At 46.7% G+C, this 23690-nt stretch overlaps 2 protein-coding genes across 2 annotated transcripts in view; one reads left to right on the top strand and one right to left on the bottom strand.

The window, feature by feature from the left end:
- LOC139266002 (mediator of RNA polymerase II transcription subunit 12-like protein) overlaps window positions 1-23690 on the bottom strand; it is a 799024-nt gene that overhangs the window by 471154 nt on the left and 304180 nt on the right. The window lies entirely within an intron of this gene.
- On the top strand, window positions 19939-21036 carry gpr206 (P2Y purinoceptor 14). The gene has a single exon (XM_070882408.1). The coding sequence runs from the start codon at window positions 19939-19941 to the stop codon at window positions 20992-20994; it is 1056 nt and encodes a 351-aa protein (XP_070738509.1). The 3' UTR covers window positions 20995-21036.

The raw sequence follows: 23690 nt of genomic DNA, 5'->3' as shown, positions 1-23690 counted from the left end.
TACCACCCTTTCAGGCAGTGAGTTCCAGACCCCCACCACCCTCTGGGTGAAAAAAGTTCTCCTCAACTCCCCTCTAAATCTCCTACCCATTACTTTAAATCTATGCCCCCTGGTTGTTGACCCCTCTGCTAAGGGAAATAGGTCCTTCCTATCCACTCTATCCAGGCCCCCCATAATTTTATACATCTCAACCAGGTCTCCCCTCAGCCTCCTCTGTTCCAAGAAAACAAACCCAGCCTATCCAATCTTTGCTCATAGCTAAAGTTCTCCAGTCCAGGCAAACATGAGTTACAAAAGGAGAGAAGCGAGGCCTGGTCCTCAGGATCGCTGGGTTCCCAACAGACTCTGTGCAACATAGGAAGATACAGGACCAGAAAAGGTTCTACAGTCTACCAGACACATCCCAAAAATATCTACCTCACAACTGTCCATGCCCTCAAATATCTGTCCAATTCTTGCTTGCGTTTTATTTTATCCTCCTCCTCCACAGACTACTGGGAAAACTGTTCCACGCGTTCACCGGGTTGAGAGTCATGCAGTTAGTGTTTTAATAATATTTCCATAAGCTTCCTCTCCATTGTAAGCAATCCGACAGCTTTTCGGCCTCTCCTCATTGCTCGGATGCCTTAAGCTCGGTATCGGAGTGGTTGCCCTTTTCCACACCGTCTCTGTTATGTCTGAAATAAAGCAACGTGACTGAGTACTGTAGACTTGAGTAAGTGTGACCTTAGTCTCTTTATTCTAACTCCAGAGTGCTGGCACAGCATGGGAGGCCTGCTTATATACAGTGCTCCCAAGGGATGCTGGGATCCCTTAGGACTCCAACAGATGCACCCTCTAGTGGCGGTAGAATGCTGGTTACAAGGTGTTGCATACATAACTTTCTCCAACGACAAGAGGCCTTTGCAACCAGCGATGTGAACCCTGTCCATTCATTGTTGCTTCTTTCAGGGACCTGTGGTCTATTATGCCCACGTTCAATTTTCAAAAGTTGCCCCATGTTTGAGTGGCATTAGATGGTCAGTATCTGCCGAACAAGGTATCTGAGCTTCGATGAGATGTTGAGTGTGTATGATGAGATTGAGAGTTCAGTATAATTTACTGATTGCACTCTGCAGTTAGAATAAAGAGACTAAGGTCACACTTACTCAAGTCTACAGTACTCAGTCACATTGCTTTGTTTGAGACATAACAGAGACGGTGTGAAAAAGGGCAACCACTCCGATACCGAGCTTAAGGCAGCCGAGCAATGGGGAGAGGCCGTAAAGCTGGCAATTGCTTACTATGGAGGAGAGGAAGCTTATGGAGATATTATTAAAATATGGAAGAGGGACGGTACACGGACTCACAAGCTGGTGAACCCGTGGAACAGTTTTCCCAGTAGTCTGTGGAGGGGGAGGATAATGTTAAAATAAAATGCAATAACATAGAATCATAGATTCATAAAGCACAGAAGCAGGCCATTCGGCCCATCGTGCCTGTGCCGGCTCTTTGAAAGGGCTCTCCAATTAGTCCCACTCCCCTGTTCTTTCCCCATAGCCCTGCAATATTTGTCCTCTTCAAGTATTTATCTAATTCCCTTTTGAAAGTTACCACTGAATCTGCTTCCACGACCCCTTCAGGCCGTGCATTCCAGATCGCAACTTGCTGCGTAAAAAAATGTTTCCTCATGTTGCCTCGGGTTCTTGTGCCCATTACCTCAAATCTGTGTCCTCTGGTTACCGACCCTCCTGCCACTGGAAACAGTTCCTCTATCAAAACGCTTCTTGATTTCGAGCACCACTATTAAATCCTCCCTTAACCTTCTCTGCTCGAAGGAGAACAGCCCCAGACTCTAGTCTACACGGCTTTTAAAAAATATATATAAAACATTTTTATTAATAGAATCATATAATCATACATCACAGGAGGCTACCATTCGGCCCATCATGCCTGTGCCGGCTCTTTGAAAGAGCTGTCCGATTAGTTTTTTAGTAATTGCACTACCACCCGTTCAATCCCACTGCCACCTTCTTCTGTGAAACCGAGGCAAAGTAAGTATTCCATAAAATGAAACTGTGGGAGCACAGTCCCACATTTCTGAACTCTTTGCTTCAGCACGCGACCTGAAGTTTGGATTAAGAAAACAGGAAGATTGGAAGTTTGGATCGAAAAGAGACTGTTTGACAATGTGGTGCCTTCCAGCCATTGAGATGAGTGACTGGTCATTGTCTGGATGTTAAATATTTGAGTACCTTGTTATGGTGGGAATAATGGAAACTCATGATTAAACGATTTGATGATGTCTGTATGTTAAGTATTTGAATGTAACTTTGTTACTATGCGAGAAAACGATTCGGCATGTTAAGTATTTGATTGTACCTTTGTTACTATTTAATGACATCTGTAGGTTAAACAAGTAATGTTAAATATTTGAGTACCTTGTTACAGTGGGAATAATAGTCTGTATGTTAAACAATTCAGAAAGCAGTTAGTCATGATTGTCTAAATGCAAAGAATAAGAGTTCAAAGGCTTTTTAGATATAAAAGAAGGAACTGGCTTTTGTCACACAGACTCTAATGGACTGTAGACACACTTGGACTGTAAGAGACACTGAAATCTCAGAAGCGAGCAGCTGGCCCTCCTCCAGCAGCTCCCACTGCTGCTGGCGACATCCAGACCGGTCGTTCTGGGCGGTGATTTCAACTGCATCATCGATGCGGCTGGCCAATCCAGCAGAGCTGACAGCAAACTGGACACCACATCCAAACACTCCTGATGGACGTGGTAAAAGATGCCAAGCTGTGCGACGTCTTCAGCAACCCTGACCTGGACACCTGGACGAGACCAGACGGGTCCGTCCGTTCCAGAATAGACTTCCTGTTTGTGTCCCACACGCTCAAGGTCAGATCCACCGACGTCACGCTGGTGTTCTTCTCTGACCACTGCCTCCTGGCCGACTGCCTCCCACAGGAAGACCAGAAAGTTGGCAGGGGGATATGGAAGCTCAACGTGAAACTGTTGACCCCGGAAAACGTTGAGGAACTCGAGAGGGATTACAAAGGTTGGAGAACCGTAAAACCACTCTGTGATTCCCCGATGCACTGGTGGGAAACAATCAAGACAAACATCAAGAGGTTCTTCACGCTCAAAGGTGTTCAAGAGGCGAGAGGGAGACAGAGGGAATTGTCCCAACTCCAGAACAGCATGCAAAACCTGCTCCTGCTGCAGTCGATGGGGGTCGATGTCGTGGAGGAACTCCAAGAGGTGAAGGGCCAGCAAGCCTCGCTCTTTGCCTCAGAGTCCTCCAAAATCATCTTCCGCTCCAGAGTCCGCTCCGTCGAGCAGGATGAGACTTGTTCGCGTTTCTTCTTCCAAAAGGTACAGAGGGAGCTCTGTGATCACCAACCTCCAGGAAGAAGATGGTTCTGTGACGTCTTTGCTTCTATGCCGGGCTGTACGACGTCAAGCCCACAGACCACGTGACCTCCCAGTCTTTCCTGTCATCTATCTCGGAGGTCTTAGACGACAGCGAGCGGGAGAGTCTGGACCACCCACTAACTCTGGCCGAGCTGACAAAGGCCGTCCGGTCCCTCGCGACGAGTAAAACTCCCGGAAGCGACAGCTTACCGGTCGAGTTGTATTCGGCTCTGTGGGACTGGATGGGCCCAGACTTGCTGGAAGGGAAGGTGGGTATGCTTCTGGCCGGCAGCATGTCGGAATCAATGAGGAAAGGCATCATCACCCTCATCTACAAGCAGAAAGGGGAAGAGGGAGGAAATCAAAAACTGGCGGTCCATTTCGCTGCTCAATGTGGACTACAAGATCCTGTCAAAGGTCATTGCCAACAGGGTCAAGTCTGCTCTGGAGCTGGTGATGCACCTGGACCAGATCTGCGCTGTCCCCAGCAGGAAGATCTCTGATTGCCTCGCGATACGATTGCCTCCGCGCAGGACAGGAGGGTGGACACCTGTTTAATCAGCTTGGACCGGGAGAAGGCCTTTTGACAGGATATCGCACACGTACCTGATGGACGTGCTCTCCAAGATGGGGTTTTGGGAGGGTATCCGCAATTGGATCCAACTGCTCTACACAGACATCAGCAGCACAGTTCTAATCAATGGGTGGGAAACTGAAAGCTTTCTGATCAGGTCTGGAGTCAGGCAAGACTGTCCCCTTTCCTCTGTCTTGTTTGTGTGCTGCATCGAGCCCTTTGCCGAGTCCATCAGGAAGGATGCGGGCATTGGAGGGCGTGACAATCCCAGGCAGCGGAGGCGCTCAGGTCAAGACCTCCCTGTAAATGGACGACGTCACCGTCTTTTGCTTGGCTCCGCAGTCGGTCCGCGGATTGCTCACAATCTGTGACCAGTTTGAACTGGCATCGGGAGCGAAGGTAAATTGCAGCAAAAGCGAGGCCATATTCTTTGGAAGCTGGTCCGACCGATCCTTTATTCCCTTCACCGTGAAGTCAGATTACCTGAAGGTTTTGGGAATATAGTTCGAAGTGGACCGGGCGTGCGTCAAAAACTGGAAGGAACGTATCGCTAAAGCGAAACATAAACTGAGATGGTGGAAGCTGTGCTCGCTTTCCATTGCAGGAAAGAATCTGGTCATCAGGAATGAGGTTCTCTCGGTGTTGTTGTACGTGGCGCAGGTCTGGCCCATACCCCACTCCTGTGTCGTGGTAGTCACCCGAGCCATCTTCCATTTCGTCTGGAGATCGAAAATGGACTGTGTCCGCAGAGACACGATGTACAAATCTCTGGACAAGGGGGGAAAGGACGTTCCGAACGTGGCCCTCATCCTGAAGGCCACCTTTGTGCATCAAGCTGTGCATAGACCCTTCGTATGCAACCACCAAGTGTCAGTACATGCTGAGATTCTTTCTGTCCTCGGTGTTGCGAAGGATGGGTCTGGCCAGGCTGCCGCGGAACGCTCCAACCAGTTGGACCATGCCCCACCACCTGTCCTTTGTGGAAAAGTTTTCCAAGAAAAACACCTTTGACCACAAGGCCATAAAGCATTGGTCGGCACGCAAGGTCCTGGATGCCCGACAAAAGGAGATGATGGATCCTGTCAGACGGTTCCCCGAGCAGACTGTCGAACTCGTTTGGCAGAATGTCTCATCGCCACAACTTTCACACAAGCACCAAGACGTAGCTTGGTTGCCGGTGAGAAGGGCCCTACCCATCAGATCCTTCATGCACAGCTGGGGTTTCAGAGACACGGCACTCTGCCCCCGAGTTGGCTGTGCTGCGGACGAGACTGTCAGCCATCTCCTTCGGGATTGCACCTTTGCAAGGCAGGTCTGGAAGGAGATGCAGTGGTTGCTGTCGAGGTTCATCCCAAGCAGCTCCATAACACAGGACTCTGCGCTCTGCGACTGTTCCCAGGGACGCACCGAGACAGACATCATCTGCTGCTGGAGAGCCATCAACTCGATGGTCTTGCCGAAACTTGCTGGTCTTCCAGAGCAAGTAGATATCCACGGCCGAGTGTTGCAGACTGGCGCAATCCAAGGTCCAGGAGTATGTGTTGAGGGACGCACTAAAGGTTGGTGCAGTTGCCGCAAAGGCACGGTGGGGAAGAGCCACAGTTTAAGGCCCTTCCGCCACAGTAAACCCAGGGGATGGAATCAGACCCCCCTCGGGCTGTACTTGTTAATCTGCTTGTATACATAGAGCACCATGTACTGAAAAACACCTGTGTTGTGCCATGTGTAAAGAAAGTCTCTGCACTGTTTAGTAACTTGTAAAGAAATGTAAATGTATCCCCATCCGTTCCGTGTACTGCTTTCATCTGCACGGTGCTACATGTAACGTGATTGGTATTGAAATGTATCCTGGAATCTAATGTAAACCTGTTCTCATCTGCTCCATGTAATACCCTTATTTGCACAGTACTACATGTAACGTGATTTATGGAATGTACTAAACTGTACCTTGAAATGAAATGCACGCTAGTACATTGTATGGAACTGCTGTCAGCATCCAAACGAATTGTATGGAATTGCTGACCGCAAGGTACTGAGCTATTTTCCAATGTATTGTGAAAATTTTATATGAATAAAGTATATTTTTGGAAAAAAAAAGACACTGAAATCTCGAAAGATGTGTAACTTCTGGAAGAACTGCCTTTGCAAGCAGAGTTGTTGGCTTGTGAATGTCTGAATGTCTAAATAAAGATCCGGCCTTTACTACAACTGAGTGTGCGCGGGTAATTCGACGTTAAAAGCAACAAAGTGAAAAGAGCAAAACAGCCTGTATTATTGACCCAAGTCTCACTTCAATTTCTGTATTCAAGATAAGTCATCTTTTGCTGCATCCTCTTGTGGGAGCGTGCCTGGTTTCTTGCCGAATTGTTGTTTGATGCTGTACATTAAATACATTCTTTTCATCACAATCCTGGAGCACAACCAACCCTAGCACATAAAATTCCAATCGCTGAAAGCATAAAAGTTATTCAGTAACTTTCCCAACATACACTGCCATTTCAGATCAATTCTGCAAACGCAAACACTGTGGGCTGCAGCTATTGTGCAAACAGTGATCAGCTGACAAAAGGCCACTATACTTCTTATAATTCCTCTTTCCTAGAAAGGACATGACAAGAAGGAATGTGCATTTATATAGGAAAGTCCTGTTCCCTCAGTACAGATTCACGCGAGGCATGTAGTGAAGTCAAGGTCACTCTGAACCTGCACCTTTATTTCACAGCTCTGGAATGCCGCACTTGCCTGAGACCTGTCCTTATATACCTGTCTTTTGCAAGTGCACCCCTGGTGGTAAGGTATGCTGGTGGATACAGGTCATATCTTATTACAATCATGTACAGCATGTTAGGATACAGTTATATATAATAATGCAAGATACATGCCATCACCTTCCCCCAAGGTCTTATTGTCTTTATAGGTTCAGCCTCTCAGGTAGTCTACGCTCTCACGTGGAGCATCTGAGTTGTTTGCCTTGGTGTCTGTTTTTCTTTGGGTGTGGTTGCTGGTATCTCGCCTGGGCTGTCTGTTTCGATTGGTGTGATTGTTGTTGACTCGCCTGGGCTGTCTGTTGGGATTGCCCTTTCCTCAGGTTGTTCCCTCTGTCTGTCCACCAGGTGTGGTACGAGTTCCACATTGTAGTCTGCCTCTGATTCCGCAGTGTTGTTGGTAAATCTGCTTTTGACTTGGTCTACATGCCTCCGGCAGGTTTTGCCATTGTCCATTTGTACTACCAGTAGCCTGTTTCCTTCCTTGCCCATTACTGTTCCTGCAAGCCATTTGGGACCCCTGCCATAGTTTAGTACAAACACTTTGTCCCCTATCTCATTCCATCTCCATCTCGAATTTCATGGTACTCAGTCAGCTTAAGGCGCTTTGCCTCAACGATTTCGTGCATGTCTGGGAGGATTAACGAGAGCCCGGTCTTTAAGGTTCGTTTCATCAACAGTTGCGCGGGGGGATCCCAGTCAGTGAGTGCGGACGAGATCTATATGCCAGCAGCAGTCGCGACAGGCGACCCTGCAGCATGGGACCTTGGATTTTAAGCATGCCTTGTTTAATGATTTGCACTGCTCTCTCCGCCTGGCCATTGGAGGCCGGCTTGAACGGTGCCGTCTTGACGTGATTTATGCCGTGGTCAATTATAAAGTCTTGGAATTCTGCGCTGGTGAAGCACGGACCATTGTCACTGACCAATATGTCAGGAATTCCGTGCGTTGCAAGCATGGTTCTAAGGCTCTCCACAGTGGTGAAGGTGGTGCTCGAGTTTAAAATGGTGCACTCGATCCATTTTGAAAATGCATCAACGACTACGAGGAACATTTTGCCCATAAATGGGCCCGCATAGTCTACATGCACCTGCGACCACGGTTTGGTGGGCCAGGGGCGGAGGGGGGGCTCCCTGGGTGCATTGCTGAGTTGGGCACCGACAGATGCAGAGCTCCAAGTCCGCGTCAATGCCAGGCCACCAGACGTGGGATCTGGCAATGGCCTTCATGACAACGATCCCCGGGTGCTCGCGATGGAGCTCCCGGACAAACGCCGCCCTGCCTCCTAAGGGCATAACCACTCGGCTGCCCCACATCAGGCAGTCTGTCTGTAGTGAGAGTTCATGTATGCGCCTATGGAAGGGTTTGACCTCCTTGGGGCAGGCATCGCGAGCCTCTGCCCAGTCACCGGTTAAAACGCATCTTTTAACTAGAGATAACGTGGGGTCGCTGGTCGTCCAGGCTCTGATTTGGCGAGCTGTCATGTGCGAACCTGTGGATTCAAAAGCATTGATTGCCACGACTATCTCACAGTCCTGTTCGTCGGACCCTTCTGTGGTCGCCAGTGGTAGCCTGCTAAGCGTGTCGGCAGAGTTGTCTGTGCCTGATCGTGTAGTCGTAAGCCGCCAGCATGAGTGCCCACCACTGAATGCTCGCCGAGGCGTTGATTACCTTGCACTCGGATAGTAGGGACGTGAGGGGTTTGTGGTCGGTTTCTAACGCAAACTTGGCCCCGAAAAAGTATTGGTGCATCTTTTTGACACCGTACATGCATGCGAGCGCCTCATTCTCAACCATACCGTACCCGCGCTCCTCCCGCGAACGTGACCTGGAGGCATAAGCAACGGGCTGCAATTTACCCGCATCATTGACGTGCTGTAAAACGCACCCGACCCCGTATACTGATGCATCACACGTAAGGACTAACTTTTTACCTGGGTCAAAAAAGGCTAAAACACTCTTAGAACATAGAAGGTTGCGTGCCTTATTGAAGGCGCGTTCTTGGGCGTCCCCCCAAAACCAATCGCACCCCTTTTTGAGTAGCACATGGAGAGGCTCCAGCAGCGTGCTCAAGTTCTGCATAAAGTTCCCAAAGTAATTGAGCAGCCCGAGAAAAGCGTGCAGTTCCGAGACATTCCGGGGCCTGGGTGCCAGGCGAATTGCTTCGGTTTTGGATTCGGTTGGGCGGATTCCATCAGCGGCAATCCTTCTGCCCAAAAATTCAACCTCAGGCGTGAGAAACAGACACTTGGATTTCTTAACTCTTGGGCCTACCTGATCCAATCGACTTAGTACTTCCTCAAGAATGCGGAGATGAGAGTAGGTGTCCCTGCCCGTGATGAGTATGTCATCTTGAAACACAACCGCCCCCGGGATGGACTTGAGCAGACTTTCCATGTTGCGTGGAATATAGCAGCTGCCGACTTGATGCCGAATGGGCATCGATTGTACACAAAAAGGCCTCGATGTGTGTTGATGGTGGTGAGTAGCTTGGACTCGGTCAGTTCTTGCGTCATATAAGCAGGTGTGAGGTCAAGTTTCGAGAAAAGTTTTCCTCCAGCCAACGTGGCAAATAAGTCCCCCGCTCTGGGCAGCGGGTATTGGTCCTGTAGGGGGACTTTGTTTATGGTAGACTTGTAATCCCCACAGATTCGCACGGATCCATCAGGCTTCATGACGGGGACGATGAATTCCACGGGAGAAATTATGCCTTTCCGCAGAAGCCGGTACAGTTCGTTTTCAATCTTTTCCCTCATCACATTAGCCTTGTGATGGACCGGTCTGGCATTGTGTGTGATGTAGATTCTAACTTTCGCCCCTTTGAAGGTGCCCACACCTGGCTGAAAGAGATGTTCAAAACGGCTTAGAACTGTTGAGCAGGAGGTCCGTTCCTCTGACGACATGGCGTGAACATCATCCCATTTCCAATTAAGTTCTGCTAGCCAGCTTCTCTCCAACAGGGCTGGGAGATCCCCGGGGACAATCCACAGGGAAAGTGGATGCACCGTCCCTTTGTGTGTGACTGAGAGCATGGCGCTGCCAAGGACTGGGACGATTTATTTTGTATAGGTCCTTAGTTTGGTGTCGATCTTTGTGAGTTTTGGTCTGTTGCTTTTGTGCTGCCACAGGTGTTCAAATTGTTGAACGCTCATGAGGGATTGACTGGCCCCCGTGTCCAGTTCCATGTTGATGGGTATCCCGTTGAGTAGAACCCTCATCATAATTGGAGGCGTCTTGGTGTAAGAACAGTGGTTATTGATCGTGTTAACCCGCTGTACCTCGTAGGCCCGTGCACTGTTCCAACCGTCTTCTGGTCCGCTTTCCGACCCTTCCGATTCGTATACCAGCCGAGCTACTGTTTTTCTGCACATGCGAGCCAGATGCCCTATGTAGTTGCAGTTTCCGCAAACGGCATGCTGAAATCGACACACCCTGGTTGAGTGCCTTCCCCCACATCTCCAACACAGACTGTTTCCACTGTATCCGATGGATGAGCTGCGTCTGGCTGATCTCCCTTGAGCTTCTCTCAATCTGTTGTTGAGTGCTCGCATTGTGGGTTGATGAGGTGTGATCGGCCGTTCATGTGGCCCTTGATTTTGATGGCTTCTGGCGCCACTGTCTGCTGTTGAAGGCATGCTCTCCTGCCTTTGTCTGTGTGTGGGGGTAGCAGTTTGTTTCACAATGTGAACTCCTTGTTCCGATGCCTCGTTGGTTGTCATACCCGAAGTATAGATCAGCCTCGATTCTTCTTCGCCTGCCAAGAACGTCTGTGCGACCAGTGCTGCTGCCTCTAGAGTCAAGTTCTTAATCTCTATAAGCTTTCGGAATATGCCTGCGTGGCCTATTCCTTCAATCAAAAAATCTCTCAGTACTTCTCTCCTTAGTTCATTGGGGAACTCACATGAACTAGCCAGCCTCCGACGTTCCGCCACAAAGTTGGGTATGCTTTGGCCCACACAGCGTCTGTAGTTGTAGAACCTGTGTCTGGCCATGTGTAGGCTGCTCCCTGGCTTCAGGTGGTCTCTCACCTGTGTGCTCAACTCCTCAAACGACTTGCTTGCTGGTTTCTCGGGTGCCAGCAGGTCTTTCATTAAAGCGTATGTTTTCGAGCCACAGCTGGTCAAGAGGTGGGCTCTTCTCTTGTCTGCCTTATCGTCGCCCAGCCAGTCTTTGGTCACAAAGCTTTGCTGGAGCCTTTCTATAAAGTCATCCCAATTGTCTCCAGCATTGTATTTCTCATCTGAGCTGTTGGTAGCCATTCTGTGGATTCTGTGATCCCGTAACTCATCGCCACTGTTAAGTCCTGACTCTAATGTACTGACTTACACAAGACACATGCTGAAGTCAAGGTCACTCAGGACCTGCACCTTTAATTCCAGCTCTCCAGTGCTGCACTTGCCTGAGACCTCCCTTTATATACCACAGTGGGGAAGGTATGGAGTGTCTCCTGCAAGTGAACCCCTAGTGGTTAGGTATGCTTATTGTTACAGGTCATATCCAGTTACAGTCATGTATAGCATGGTAAGATACAGTTATATACAGTCATGTGAGACACATGACAATGGAGATTCTGTAAGGTTTCCATCAGCTTTGGCACCATTGCTATTTCCAGGCTAATAACCAGAGCTTTTATTGCATGTGACACTTGATTTCACTTCTACCTCCCCGCTAATCATTTGGGATACCATAGTCTAGATGAAATAAGTGGGAAGGGGGGCAGTTCATTTCTCTGGTGGGCCTTTCAGAACTCAAGCTACAGTACCATATGGGTCAGTAATACTCGTGAGATAGAATCATAGAATGGTTACAACACAAAGAGACACCATCCGGCCCATCAAGCCCGTAACGGCTCTCTGCAAGAGCACTTCAGCTAGTTCCACCGCCCCCCACCCCTGCCCCCACCCCGCTTCCCCAGTAGCCCTGCAATTTTTTTCCCTTCAGACAGACCACCAATTCCCTTTTGAAGGCCACAATTGAATCTACCTCCACCACCCTTTCAGGCAGCGCATTCCAAATCCTAACCGCTCGCCGCCAAAAAAAGTCTTAAAAGGAGGAAAGAGAAGCGGAGAAGTTTAGGGAGGGAATTCCAGAGCTTTAGGGCCGAGACAGCTGAAAGCATGACCTTATATCAGATCAGTCTTGCTGTAAGTTGACAGAACTTCTGGTGCTGCATCTTGGATTTCAGATGGCTTTTCAACAAAATGTCATATTCAACACTGAAATCAGTCTCGTTCTACTTAGCTTATACAACACGGTATGGGACTGCCAGAATCACCACCAAATCTGAGGTTTAGCTTACCTTAATCTCATTGTTCAACCCCAGCCCAGCTTTCATGAAAGGTTACATTGCATCAACAGCATAGAAACAGGCCATTTGGCCCAACTGGTCTATGCCGACGTTTATACTTCACACATACCTGCTCCCTCTTTTCATCTAACCCCATCAGCACATCCTTCTATTCCTTTCTCCCTCATGTGTTTATCCAGCTTCCCCTTAAATACATCTGTGCTATTCGCCTCAACCCCTCCCTGTGGCAGCGAGTTCCACATTCTCACCACTCTCTGGATAAAGAAGTTTCGGCGCGGCCTTGGACAACGTGAACCATTTTGCATACCTCGGGAGCCTATTATCAGCAAGGACAGACATCAATGACGAAGTCCAACACCCCTCCAATGTGCCAGTGCAGCGTTCGGTCGCCTGAGGAAGAGTGTGTTTGAAGACCAGGATCTCAAATTTAGCATCAAGCTTATCATCTACAGGGCAGTAGTGATACCCGCCCTCCTGTATGGCTCAGAGATGTGGACTATATACAGTAGACACCTCAAAGCGCTGGAGAAGTACCACCAGCACTGCCTCCGCAAGATCCTGCAAATCTACTGGGAGGATAGACGCACCAATATCCGTGTTCTCACTCAGGCCAACATCCCCAGCATCGAAGCACTGACCACACTCGACCAGCTTCGGGCCACATCGTCCACATGCCTGATACAAGACTCCCAAAGCAAGCGCTCTACTCGGAACTCCTACACAGCAGGCAAGCCCCAGGTGGGCAGAGGAAATGTTTCAAGGACACCCTCAAAACCTCTTTGATCAAGTGGAACATCCCCACCGACACCTGGGAATCCCTGGTCCAAGATCACCCAAAGTGGAGGAAGAGCATCCGGGAGGCTGCTGAGCACCTCGAGTCTCGTCGCCGAGAGCATGCAGAAAGCAAGTGCAGGCAGCGGAAGGAGCGTGCGGCAAGCCTTCCCTCAACGACTATCTGTCCCACCTGTGACAGAGACTGTAATTCCCTTATTGGACTGTGCAGCCACCTGAGAACTCAGTTTTAGAGTGGAAGCAAGTCTTCCTCGATTTCGAGGGGCTGCCTATGATGAAAGAAGTTTCTCCTGAATTCCATATTGGATTTATTAGTGACGAGCTTATATGGATGACCCCTAGTTTTGGTCTCCCCCAGCAGTGGAAACACTTTCTCCAATTCTACTCGATGAAACCCTTTCATCATCTTGAAATCCTCTATCAGATCACCCTTCAATCTTCTCTTTTCCAGAGGAAACTTGCCCAGTCTGTCAGCCTTTCCTGATAAGAACATAAGAAATAGGAACAGGAGTAGACCATACGGCCCCTCGAGCCTGCTCCGCCATTTTATATGATCATGGCTGATCTGATCATGGACTCAGGTCCACTTCCCCGCCCGCTCCCCATAACCCCTTATCCCCTATTCGTTTAAGAAACTGTCTATTTCTGTCTTAAATTTATTCAATGTCCCAACTTCCACAGCTCTCTGAGACAGCGAATTCCACAGATTTACAACTCTCAGAAGAAATTTCTCCTCATCTCTGTTTTAAATGGGCGGCCCCTTCTTCTATGATCATGCCCTCTAGTTTTAGTCACCCCCCATCAGTGGAAACATCCTCTATGCATCCACCTTGTCCAGCCCCCTCATAATCTTATATGTTTCGATAAGATCACCTCTCATTCTTCTGAACTCCAATGAGTAGAGGCCCAACCTACTCAATCTTTCCTCATAAGTCAACCCCCTCATCCCCGGAATCAACCTAGTGAACCTTCTCTGAACTGTCTCTAAAGCAAGTATATCTTTTCGTAAATATGGAAACCAAAACTGCACGCAGTATTCCAGGTATGGCCTCATCAATACCCTGTATAACTGTAGCAAGACTTCCCTGCTTTTATACTCCATCCCCTTTGCAATAAAGGCCAAGATACCATTGGCCTTCCTGATCACTTGCTGTACCTGCATACTATTCTTTTGTGTTTCATGTACAAGTACCCCCAGATCCTGCTGTACTTTGCAATCTTTCTTCATTTAAATAATAACTTGCTCTTTGATTTTTTTCTGCCAAAGTGCATGACCTCACATTTTCCAACATTATACTCCATCTGCCAAATTTTTGCCCACTCACTTAGCCTGTATGTCCTTTTGCAGATGTTATGTGTCCTCCTCACACAATGCTTTTCCTCCCAACTTTGTATCGTTGGCTGGTATTGTCCTTGTGAATCTTTTTTTTTTTAAACACCTTCTCCAGTGTCTCTATCATTTTTATAATATGGAGACCAGAATGGTGCACAGTGCTCCAAGTGTGGTCTAACCAAGCTGGCACGGAATGCTGTATTTAAACTCAAATCTGGCAACTGCAAACTCTCCATACATCACATCAGTAATAAAGTGCCGAATGTTTTTTTGTAAAATTTAAAAGTTTAAAATCTTGGTGTGATATGGAACGGGCATACGCAAGGAAACCATAAAATGCATAGTTAGACCTCTGAACGAAAACAACTCCAAATAACTCATTTCCCCATTGTGCATCGCTATTTATTTTAAAGTCACAATGCGATTCTGAAGCAGAAGTCAACCAAGCTAAACTGCTGCACTGGAATATTCATTTCAGTAGTTACTACTTCTGGTTAAAGGAAATGATAATCACCACAAATTGACCAAGAGCATCATGAGAATTTAAAAAAACAACATTCTGTTGCGCGCACACAAGTCCAGTGTGGCATTGCTGCAGGATTCTGCTCAGAATAAACACTTTCAAGCTTTTTCAGGTAGGCGATTTTTCTTTTGTCTGTGTGTGATCCTATACAGTGGTCGGTGTGAGATCATTGGTATCAACTTGGGACTGGTCACACTTTCAGAATTCTATCTGTGCCTCTCTGGAAAGATTTTACACAATTCAAGTGGAAAAATGTTTTTTTTTAAGTTTGAGAACATTGACTCGGGTATAATAATCAGTTAAAGTAAAGCCAAACTATCATGAACTCCAACGCATGCATTTAATCAATCATTTGAACCATGCCAGTGATCATTACAATCTTAGATTGACTATGTTGATTGAGGGAAAAAGATTGGCCAGGACACCGGGGATAACTCCCATGCTCTTCTTTGAAATAGTGCCATGTGATCTTTTACGCCCACTTGAGGGGGCAGATGGGGCCTCATCCAAAAGACGGCACCGCTGACAGTGCAGCGCTCCCTCAGCACTGCATTGGAGTGTTAGCCTAGTTTTTTTTTTAGGTGCCTTCAAGGCATTGAGGTTTGTTACTGCTTAAACATTGAGGGGGAAATCTCAGTGAACCGTAACTCTCGGGCATTTCACATCAACAAGAAATGTTCCCTCTGTAGCTAAGTATATTTGTTAGTTCTGTAGCAACAAAGTTTCCACCTTAGCTCAATGGGTAGCAGTGTCGCTTCTGTGCCAGAGGTCGTGGGCTCAAGCCTCGAGACTTAAGCACATAATCTAGGCTGATACTCCAGTGCCGTGCTGAGGGAGTGACAGGCGCGACATAAATACAAAATTCTTCCTACAAAAGTACGTTTTTGAACATCAGAAATTTTAGGCAAAAATCATTAGGCCAAAGTTTGAACGGGAATCTTGTTGAAGAATGCACTGCTGCTGAAATCAAATCCTTACATCTTCTATTCAGACATGAATCCAGTGTTTAATACAAGAACTAATGGCAAGGTTTAGAGAGCTACACTCACACAGCATTACAAGAATCAGTTATGTAATTCCCTTCACTAAATTGCTTTACAAAAATATATTGGGAGTTCTCTCACACACACTCATCATCATCAAAGGCAGTCCCTCAGAATCGAGGAAGACTTGCTTCCGCTCCTGAAGTGAGTTCTTTGATGGCTGAACAGTCCAAGACGAGAGCCACAGTCCCTGTCACAGGTGGGACAGATAGTCGTTGAAGGAAATGGGTGGGTGGGATTGGTTTGCTGCACGCTCTTTCCGCTGCCTGCGTTTGATTTCTGCACGCTCTCGGCGATCACACTCAAGGTGCTCAGCACCCCCCCGGATGCACTTCCTCCACTTAGAAACATAGAGACATAGAAACATAGAAGAGCTATAGTGATAGGGGACTCTATTGGAAGGGGAATAGATAGGAGTTTCTGCGGCCGCAACCGAGACTCCAGGATGGTATGTTGCCTCGCTGGTGCAAGGGTCAAGGATGTCTCGGAGTGGCTGCAGAGCATTCTGGAGAGGGAGGGTGAATAGCCAGTTGTCGTGGTACATGTAGGTACCAACGATATAGGTAAGAAGCGGGAAGAGGTCCTACAAGCTGAATTTAGGGAGCTAGGAGTGAAATTAAAAAGTAGGACCTCAAAGGTAGTAATCTCTGGATTGCTACCAGTGCCACATGCTAATCAGAGTAGAGGGAGCAGGATAGTTAGAATAAATACGTGGCTTGAGCAGTGGTGCAAGAGGGAGGGATTCAAATTCCTGGGACATTGGAACCAGTTCTAGGGGAAGTGGGACCTGTACAAAAGGGACGGTTTGCACTTGAGTGGAGGGTAACCAATGTAATCCCACTTTTTAAAAAAGGAGGGAGAGAGAAAACAGGCAATAATAGACCAGTCAGCTGACATCAGTAGTGGGTAAAATGATGGTATCAATTATTAAGGATGTCATAGCAGCGCATTTGGAAAGAGGTGATATGATAGGTCCAAGTCAGCATGGATTTGTGAAAGGGAAATCATGCTTGACAAATTTTCTGGAATTTTTTGAGGATGTTTCCAGTAGAGTGGACAAGGGAGAACCAGTTGATGTGGTATATTTGGACTTTCAGAAGGCTTTCGACAAGGTCCCACACAAGAGATTAATGTGCAAAGTTAAAGCACATGGGATTGGGGGCAGTGTGCTGACGTAGATTGAGAACTGGTTGTCAGACAGGAAGCAAAGAGTAGGAGTAAATGGGTACTTTTCAGAATGGCAGGCAGTGACTAGTGGGGTACCGCAAGGTTCTGTGCTTGGGCCCCAGCTGTTTACATTGTACATTAATGATTTGGACGAGGTGATTAAATGTAGTATCCCCAAATTTGCGGATGACACTAAGTTGGGTGGCAATGTGAGCTGCGAGGAGGATGCTATGAGGCTGCAGAGTGACTTGGATAGGTTAGGTGAGTGGGCAAATGCATGGCAGATGAAGTATAATGTGGATAAATGTGAGGTTATCCACTTTGGTGGTAAAAACAGAGAGACAGACTATTATCTGAATGGTGACAGATTAGGAAAAGGGGAGGTGCAACGAGACCTGGGTGTCATGGTACATCAGTCATTGAAGGTTGGTATGCAGGTACAGCAGGCGGTTAATAAAGCAAATGGCATGTTGGCCTTCATAGCGAGGGGATTTGAGTCCAGGTGTTGCTACAGTTGTACAAGGCCTTGGTGAGGCCACACCTGGAGTATTGTGTAATTTTGGTCTCCTAACTTGAAGAAGGACATTCTTGCTATTGAGGGAGAGCAGCGAAGGTTCACCAGACTGATTCCCGGGATAGCGGGACTGACATATCAAGAAAGACTGGATCAACTGGGTTTGTATTCACTGGAGTTCAGAAGAATGAGAGGGGGCCTCATAGAAACGTTTAAAATTCTGACGGGTTTAGACAGGTTAGATGCAGGAAGAATGTTCCCAATGTTGGGGAAGTCCAGAACCAGGGTCACAGTCTAAGGATAAGGGGTAAGCCATTTAGGACCGAGATGAGGAGAAACTTCTTCACCCAGAGGGTGGTGAACCTGTGGAATTCTCTACCACAGAAAGTTGTTGAGGCCAATTCACTAAATATATTCAAAAAGGAGTTAGATGTAGTCCTTACTACTAGGGGATCAAGGGGTATGGTGAGAAAGCAGGAATGGGGTACTGAGGTTGCATGTTCAGCCATGAACTCATCGAATGGCGGTGCAGGCTCGAAGGGCCGAATGGCCTACTCCTGCATCTATTTTCTATGTTTCTATGTTTCTAAAATTCAGATGACATTAGTAATCTACTGAGCCTCCCTCACGTAGTTTAATACATTTACTGATTCACCTCAATTAGCAGAATTGTATGATTCATTTGCCAGAATCCACCACACTGGATCTGGTGCATTCAGCGTTAATATGTTGAATGCATTGCTGTCTGTGGGACCTTGCTGCCATTTGCCTACAATGCACCAGTGATTACACTTCAAAAGTACTTCATTGGCTGTAAAGTGCTTTAGGACATCCTGAGGTTGTGAAAGGCGTTCTATAAAGGCGAGTTTTTTTCTTTACCCCTTAATGAATAATGAAAACAGGCACAAAGTCTGCAAACGGTAATAACATAGTTTGTCACAATGTTGGAGAATTTGCTATATCAAAGGGCTGATGTTAGAGACGGGCAGTGTTAAATGTTTTTCACTGAAGAAAGCCATTGTTCGCTTTATTGCCTACATCAAGTGTGCTACAGTGATCAGCTGCTGTACTTCTAGAGTCTCATGATGGATATAAAACATAATGGGCCTGAATCTGCGGTCGGAGGCTTCCGGTGGGGAAATATCTCCGATCCGCAAATAAAATTTGCGCCTACCTGGTGCCTCGGTATCAACGGAGCGACTCGTGCTCCTGGGCTGCTATGCGCAGACACGCATGGAGGCCCACCATATCCCAGGGATCACGTGAGCTGACCCAACCAATGAAAAAAGGGGATCCCCATTCATGCTTACGTCCCACTCCAGGGACTTGAGCACATAAATCTAGGCTGACACTCCGGTGCAGTGCTGAGGGAGTGCTGCACTGTCGGAGGTGACGTCTTTTGGAGGAGATGTTAAAACGAGGCCCCGTCTGCTCTCTCAGGTGGATGTAAAAGATCCCATGGCAATATTTCGAAGAAGAGCAGGGGAGTTATCCTCGGTGTCCTTGCCAATATTTATCCCTCAATCAACATAACAAAAACAGATCATCTGGTCACGATCACATTGCTGTTTGTGGGAGCTTGCGGTGCAAAAATTGGCTGCTGCATTTCCCACATTACAACAGTGACTACACTCCAAAAGTACTTTATTGGCTGTAAAGCGCTTTGAGACATCCAGTGGTCGTGAAATGTGCTATAGAAATGCAAGGCTTACTTTTCTTCTTTTTTCAAATACATCTTTCAAAAATCATTTTTAATTAAACATTTGAAACAAAAATTTAATTGTTTGAAAATTAACTGTAAACGTTTAAAGGGGGCTAAAAATAACTAAACATTTAAAGGGGGCTAAAAATAACCTTAACTTATTTTACAGGTGTTTTAATATTTAAATAATTTTTTTAACATTATTTTTACGTTCATTTAAACTCTTACCCTGGTAAAAGCAGGGAGGATTTTTGACAGATTGCAAGTTCCGGATTTTCGCATATACCGGACCTCGCGGGGACCTCGCGGGGACCTCACGGGTGCATATGCACCTCGTACACACCTGTAGGTCCAGGAAAATATGGGCCATTAATAAACTGCTACTAAACAATGACTATTCAATAAAATACTGAATCTCCCCCTCACCCCCTACCTCTCCCCTTCTATCTCCCCTCACCCTCTCCCACCTGCCCCCTCTTCACTCCTCCCCCCTCCTCGCTCCCTCTTCACTCCTCCCCTCCCCTCGCTCCCTCTTCACTCCTCCCCTCCCTCTTCACTCCTTCCCCCCCTCGCTCTCTCTTCACTCACTCCCTCCCCCCTCTTCACTCCCTCACCCCCCCTCGCTCCCTCTTCACTCCCTCACCCCCCCTCACTTCCTCTTCACTCCCTCAACCCCCCCTCGCTCCCTCTTCACACAACCCCCCCCCCCCCACCCAAGCACATATTGCTTTTCAAGGACTAATGCCTCTTTTAGCAAATTGTTATGTGACATCTTTCAGCAAAAGTAACTTATGCTACCTTGCCATCAGATGTTGGGATGCCTGACCCTACAGCAAGTATCGAGATGGTCACCAGGACAAATTCCTCTGGCAACACTACTTGCCAATTGGCTTCCAATGGCATTGCGACGTTTACGATTATTGCCTATGCGGTAATTTGTTCAGTCGGAGCCATCCTCAACAGCCTGGCTTTCTGGGTATACTTCTGTCACATTCCCAGCAGCAACAGCATCATTGTCTACTTGAAGAACCTGGTCATAGCCGATTTCATGCTGGTCCTGTCTCTGCCGATAAGAATCATCGGAGATATGTACAAGGAAGTCGCAACAATGAGAAAAATCTACTGCAATTTTATGACGTGCATCTTCTATTTGAACATATATTCAAGCATTCTCTTCCTGGGATACATTGCGGCCATCAGATACCTGAAAATCGTCAAACCACTCAAAATACATGCATTTCAAAAGCTCAAGTCCGCAAAGATTCTCTCCGTAGGAACCTGGTGTGTACTTCTCAGCTTTGGATTGTCGTACATGCTCCTGACGGGGAATAAGCCACCACAGAACAGTACAAGAGCAACATGCTTGGAATTTAGAAGTGGTGTGGGAATTTCCTTCCATGTAATCCTCCAAATTGCTTGCATAATCTTGTTTCTCTGTGTGTTAATTGCACTTTGCTTCTTTTACTTTCAAACTGCAAAACGACTCGACAAATCCCCATCTCCACGTTCACTCAAGAAGCAAGCCAAGGCGAAGAACAACATTCTAATCCTGCTGGCTGTGTTCTTGGTTTGTTTTGTTCCCTACCACATCGTAAGGCTCCCTTACATGTTAAGTCAGTTAAATGTCATCTCCAGTTGTTTTTGGAAAAGGACGCTGTATCACTTGAAAGAATCGGCCGTCGTGCTGTCAACGCTCAATGCATGCTTCGATCCAGTGATCTACTTTCTGTTCTGCAAGGCGTTTAGGTCAAAGTTAGGCTTTCACACAAAGGCAAAGGCCAGTGTTTCCCACAACGATATGTCCTTGCGTGCTAATGCTTCACACTCCATACTCGATGAACTCAGCCACAACCATGTCAACCGTGTGAACTAATGTAAAATGAACCTTGCAGAGTTACACTGAATGTGCCCTTGTTCTCCATCATTCCATTTTACTAAGAAGGAAATAGCAAACACCTTAAGAGTGCTAAACAAAAAAATTGGTTGGGGGGGTGGAGGGGGCGGATGGGAAGAAAGATGACACGGCATTTATATAACGCCTCCCACACCCTCGGGATGGACCAAAGTACTATGGAGCCACAGAATTGTTTTTGAAGTGTAGTCACAGCTGGTCACCTAGTCGAAAACAGTGACCAATTTTCACACAGAAAGATCCCACAAAACTGAAATAAGAGCAGTCCGTTGTTGGTGATGTTGGCTGAGGGACACATGCTGGCCAAGGAAGGTTTCAAGACCTCAATTTGAACTATACCCGCTGGGACTATAAACACCAGTAACAATAGGGTTCACCGAGGTTCCCAATTCGATTCTTTCAGTATGGATTCATTGCCTCTGCACCCGCCAATTTGCCCAAGACTTTATACAGCAATTGAAGCTCACTGCCTTCATTCGGTGAATGAGAAAACTCTCTAATCTGCACCATGATTATCAGCCAAACCCTCAGATGCTCCAGGAAGTGCAAAGTGTGTTCTGCTGCATTAAGATAAAATAACGGAAATGTAGCTCGTGATTAAGTGTATGTTCCAACGTTCTAAACGGCAGGCCACAAGCTAACATCTCTGCAATACCAACAATACCAAGTGCAGTAACAACATTTAATACTGTCAGAATCTTATGTTTCAGTGAGATCACCTCTCATTCTTCTAAACTCCAGAAAGTATAGGCCCAATCTACTCCTTTGTTATTTGTAGTGTACAGGTACTTACTTGTACACAAGAAATAGGAGCAGGACAAGGCCCCTCGAGCCTGCTCCGCTATTTAATACGATCATGGCTGATCTTATCATGGACTCGGCTCCACTTCCCTGCCCGCTCCCCATAACCCCTTATCCCCTTATCGTTTAAGAAACTGTCTATTTCTGTCTTAAATTTATTCAATGTCCCAGCTTCCACAGCTCTCTGAGGCAGCGAATTCCACAGATTCACAACCTTCAGGAGAAAAAATTTCTCCTCATCTGAGTTTTAAATAGGCGGCCCCTTATTCTAAGATCATGCCCCCTAGTTCTAGTCTCCCCCATCAGTGGAAACATCCTCTCTGCATCCATCTTGTCAAACCTCCTCATAATCTTTTACGTTTCTATAAGATCAACTCTCATTCTTCTGAATTCCAATGAGTAGAGGCCCAACCTACTCAACCTTTCCTCATAACTCAACCCTCTCCTCTCCGGAATCAACTTAGTGAACCTTTTCTGAACTGCACGCAGTATTCCAGGTGTGGCCTCACAATAATCTGTACAACTGTAGTAAGACTTCCCTGCTTTCATACTCCATCCCCTTGGTCTTACTCCTTTGCCTAGCGATGCTGTAAGACAGGTTCATATATATATGTGACTCTAATCTCTGAACTCCCGATTAACTGTTATTTATCAGTGTCAACTGAAATCTACTCCATTAATTATCTGATCGTGGAGTTTACAGTGTACCATTTTCAGAAGGTTACAATGAAAGTGAGTGATGGCACTCCCAACTTTAATATCAATCTATTGTGTAAATGGGTTGTTGAGTTTAAATCCTTACATTGTAATGAAGGGAAATAGTTTAAAATGTTAGAAGGATTTGGCGGGGCAGATACGGAGAATATATTTCCTCTGGTGGGGGAAATCAAAAAACATGGGGACATAACAATCTTAAAATTGGAGCTACGTCACACAAAGGCTAGTAGAAATTTGCAACTCTTCCCTCAAAAGGCTGTGGATGCTAGGACAATTGGAGCTTTCAAGACTGAGAGAGATTTATGTTGGTTAATGGTATCAAGGGATATGGAACAACGGTAGGGAAATGGAGTAGAGGGGCAGATCAGTCATGATCTAATTGGATGGTGCAGCATGCCCAAGAGGCTGAATGGCCTACTCCTGTTCCTAATGTTTCCTTACCTGTAAAATACAGTTATGACCTTATAAGTGAAATATGACCTCAGTGAAGCCAAGCAGATGGAGCTGCACATTAATTGGACTGAAATAACTCGCGTTAAGTTTCAATCAGTTTCATGGTGTTCATTATTAAACAGACTATAATGATGCCGAGAAGTGTTGGAGAAGTAAGTTTTACACTGGAAGACATCAATCAGCTGATTAAAATACTTGTAGCTTTGTTTTTTCAGTAACTTTTTCAACACAATTCTTGCACTGTAAGTATTATGTATGTAACCCTTGGCAACCTGCATCATACCACCACCAGAGGGCCTACCTGTTGGAGTCCCAAGGGATCCCAGTATCCCTTGGGAGCACTGTATATAAGCAGGCCTCCCACACTGTACCAGCACTCTGGGGTTTAATTAAAAGGAGCTAAGGTCACACTTACACATTGTATACAGTACTCAGTCGTATCACTTTATTATGAGCGTAACAGTAAGTGCACTGGAAATGCAAAGGATGGGAAAATGTAATTTGGCCCATCAAACTTCATCCCTCTGGTACCCTGGCTCTCCCATCCAGCTACACTTTAAGGCTTCCTAATATTGTTAGCTCTAACACCCACCCTGACAGATTGTTCCCAAGATTAATTACCCTTCGAATAAAGGTCTTAAGGACATAAGAATTAGAAGCAGGAGTAGACCATTCGGCCCTTTGAA

The sequence above is a fragment of the Pristiophorus japonicus genome, chromosome 6 (assembly GCF_044704955.1).
Source record: "Pristiophorus japonicus isolate sPriJap1 chromosome 6, sPriJap1.hap1, whole genome shotgun sequence".
In the NCBI taxonomy this organism is placed as follows: Eukaryota; Metazoa; Chordata; class Chondrichthyes; family Pristiophoridae; genus Pristiophorus; species Pristiophorus japonicus.
The sequence above is the reverse complement of the archived record's forward strand: the minus strand, read 5'-3'. Positions and strand labels throughout refer to the sequence as shown.

Coding starts and splice junctions, on each gene's coding strand:
- gpr206 (XM_070882408.1), top strand. CDS start 19,939: ATGCCTGACCCTACAGCAAGTATCGAGATGGTCACCAGGACAAATTCC.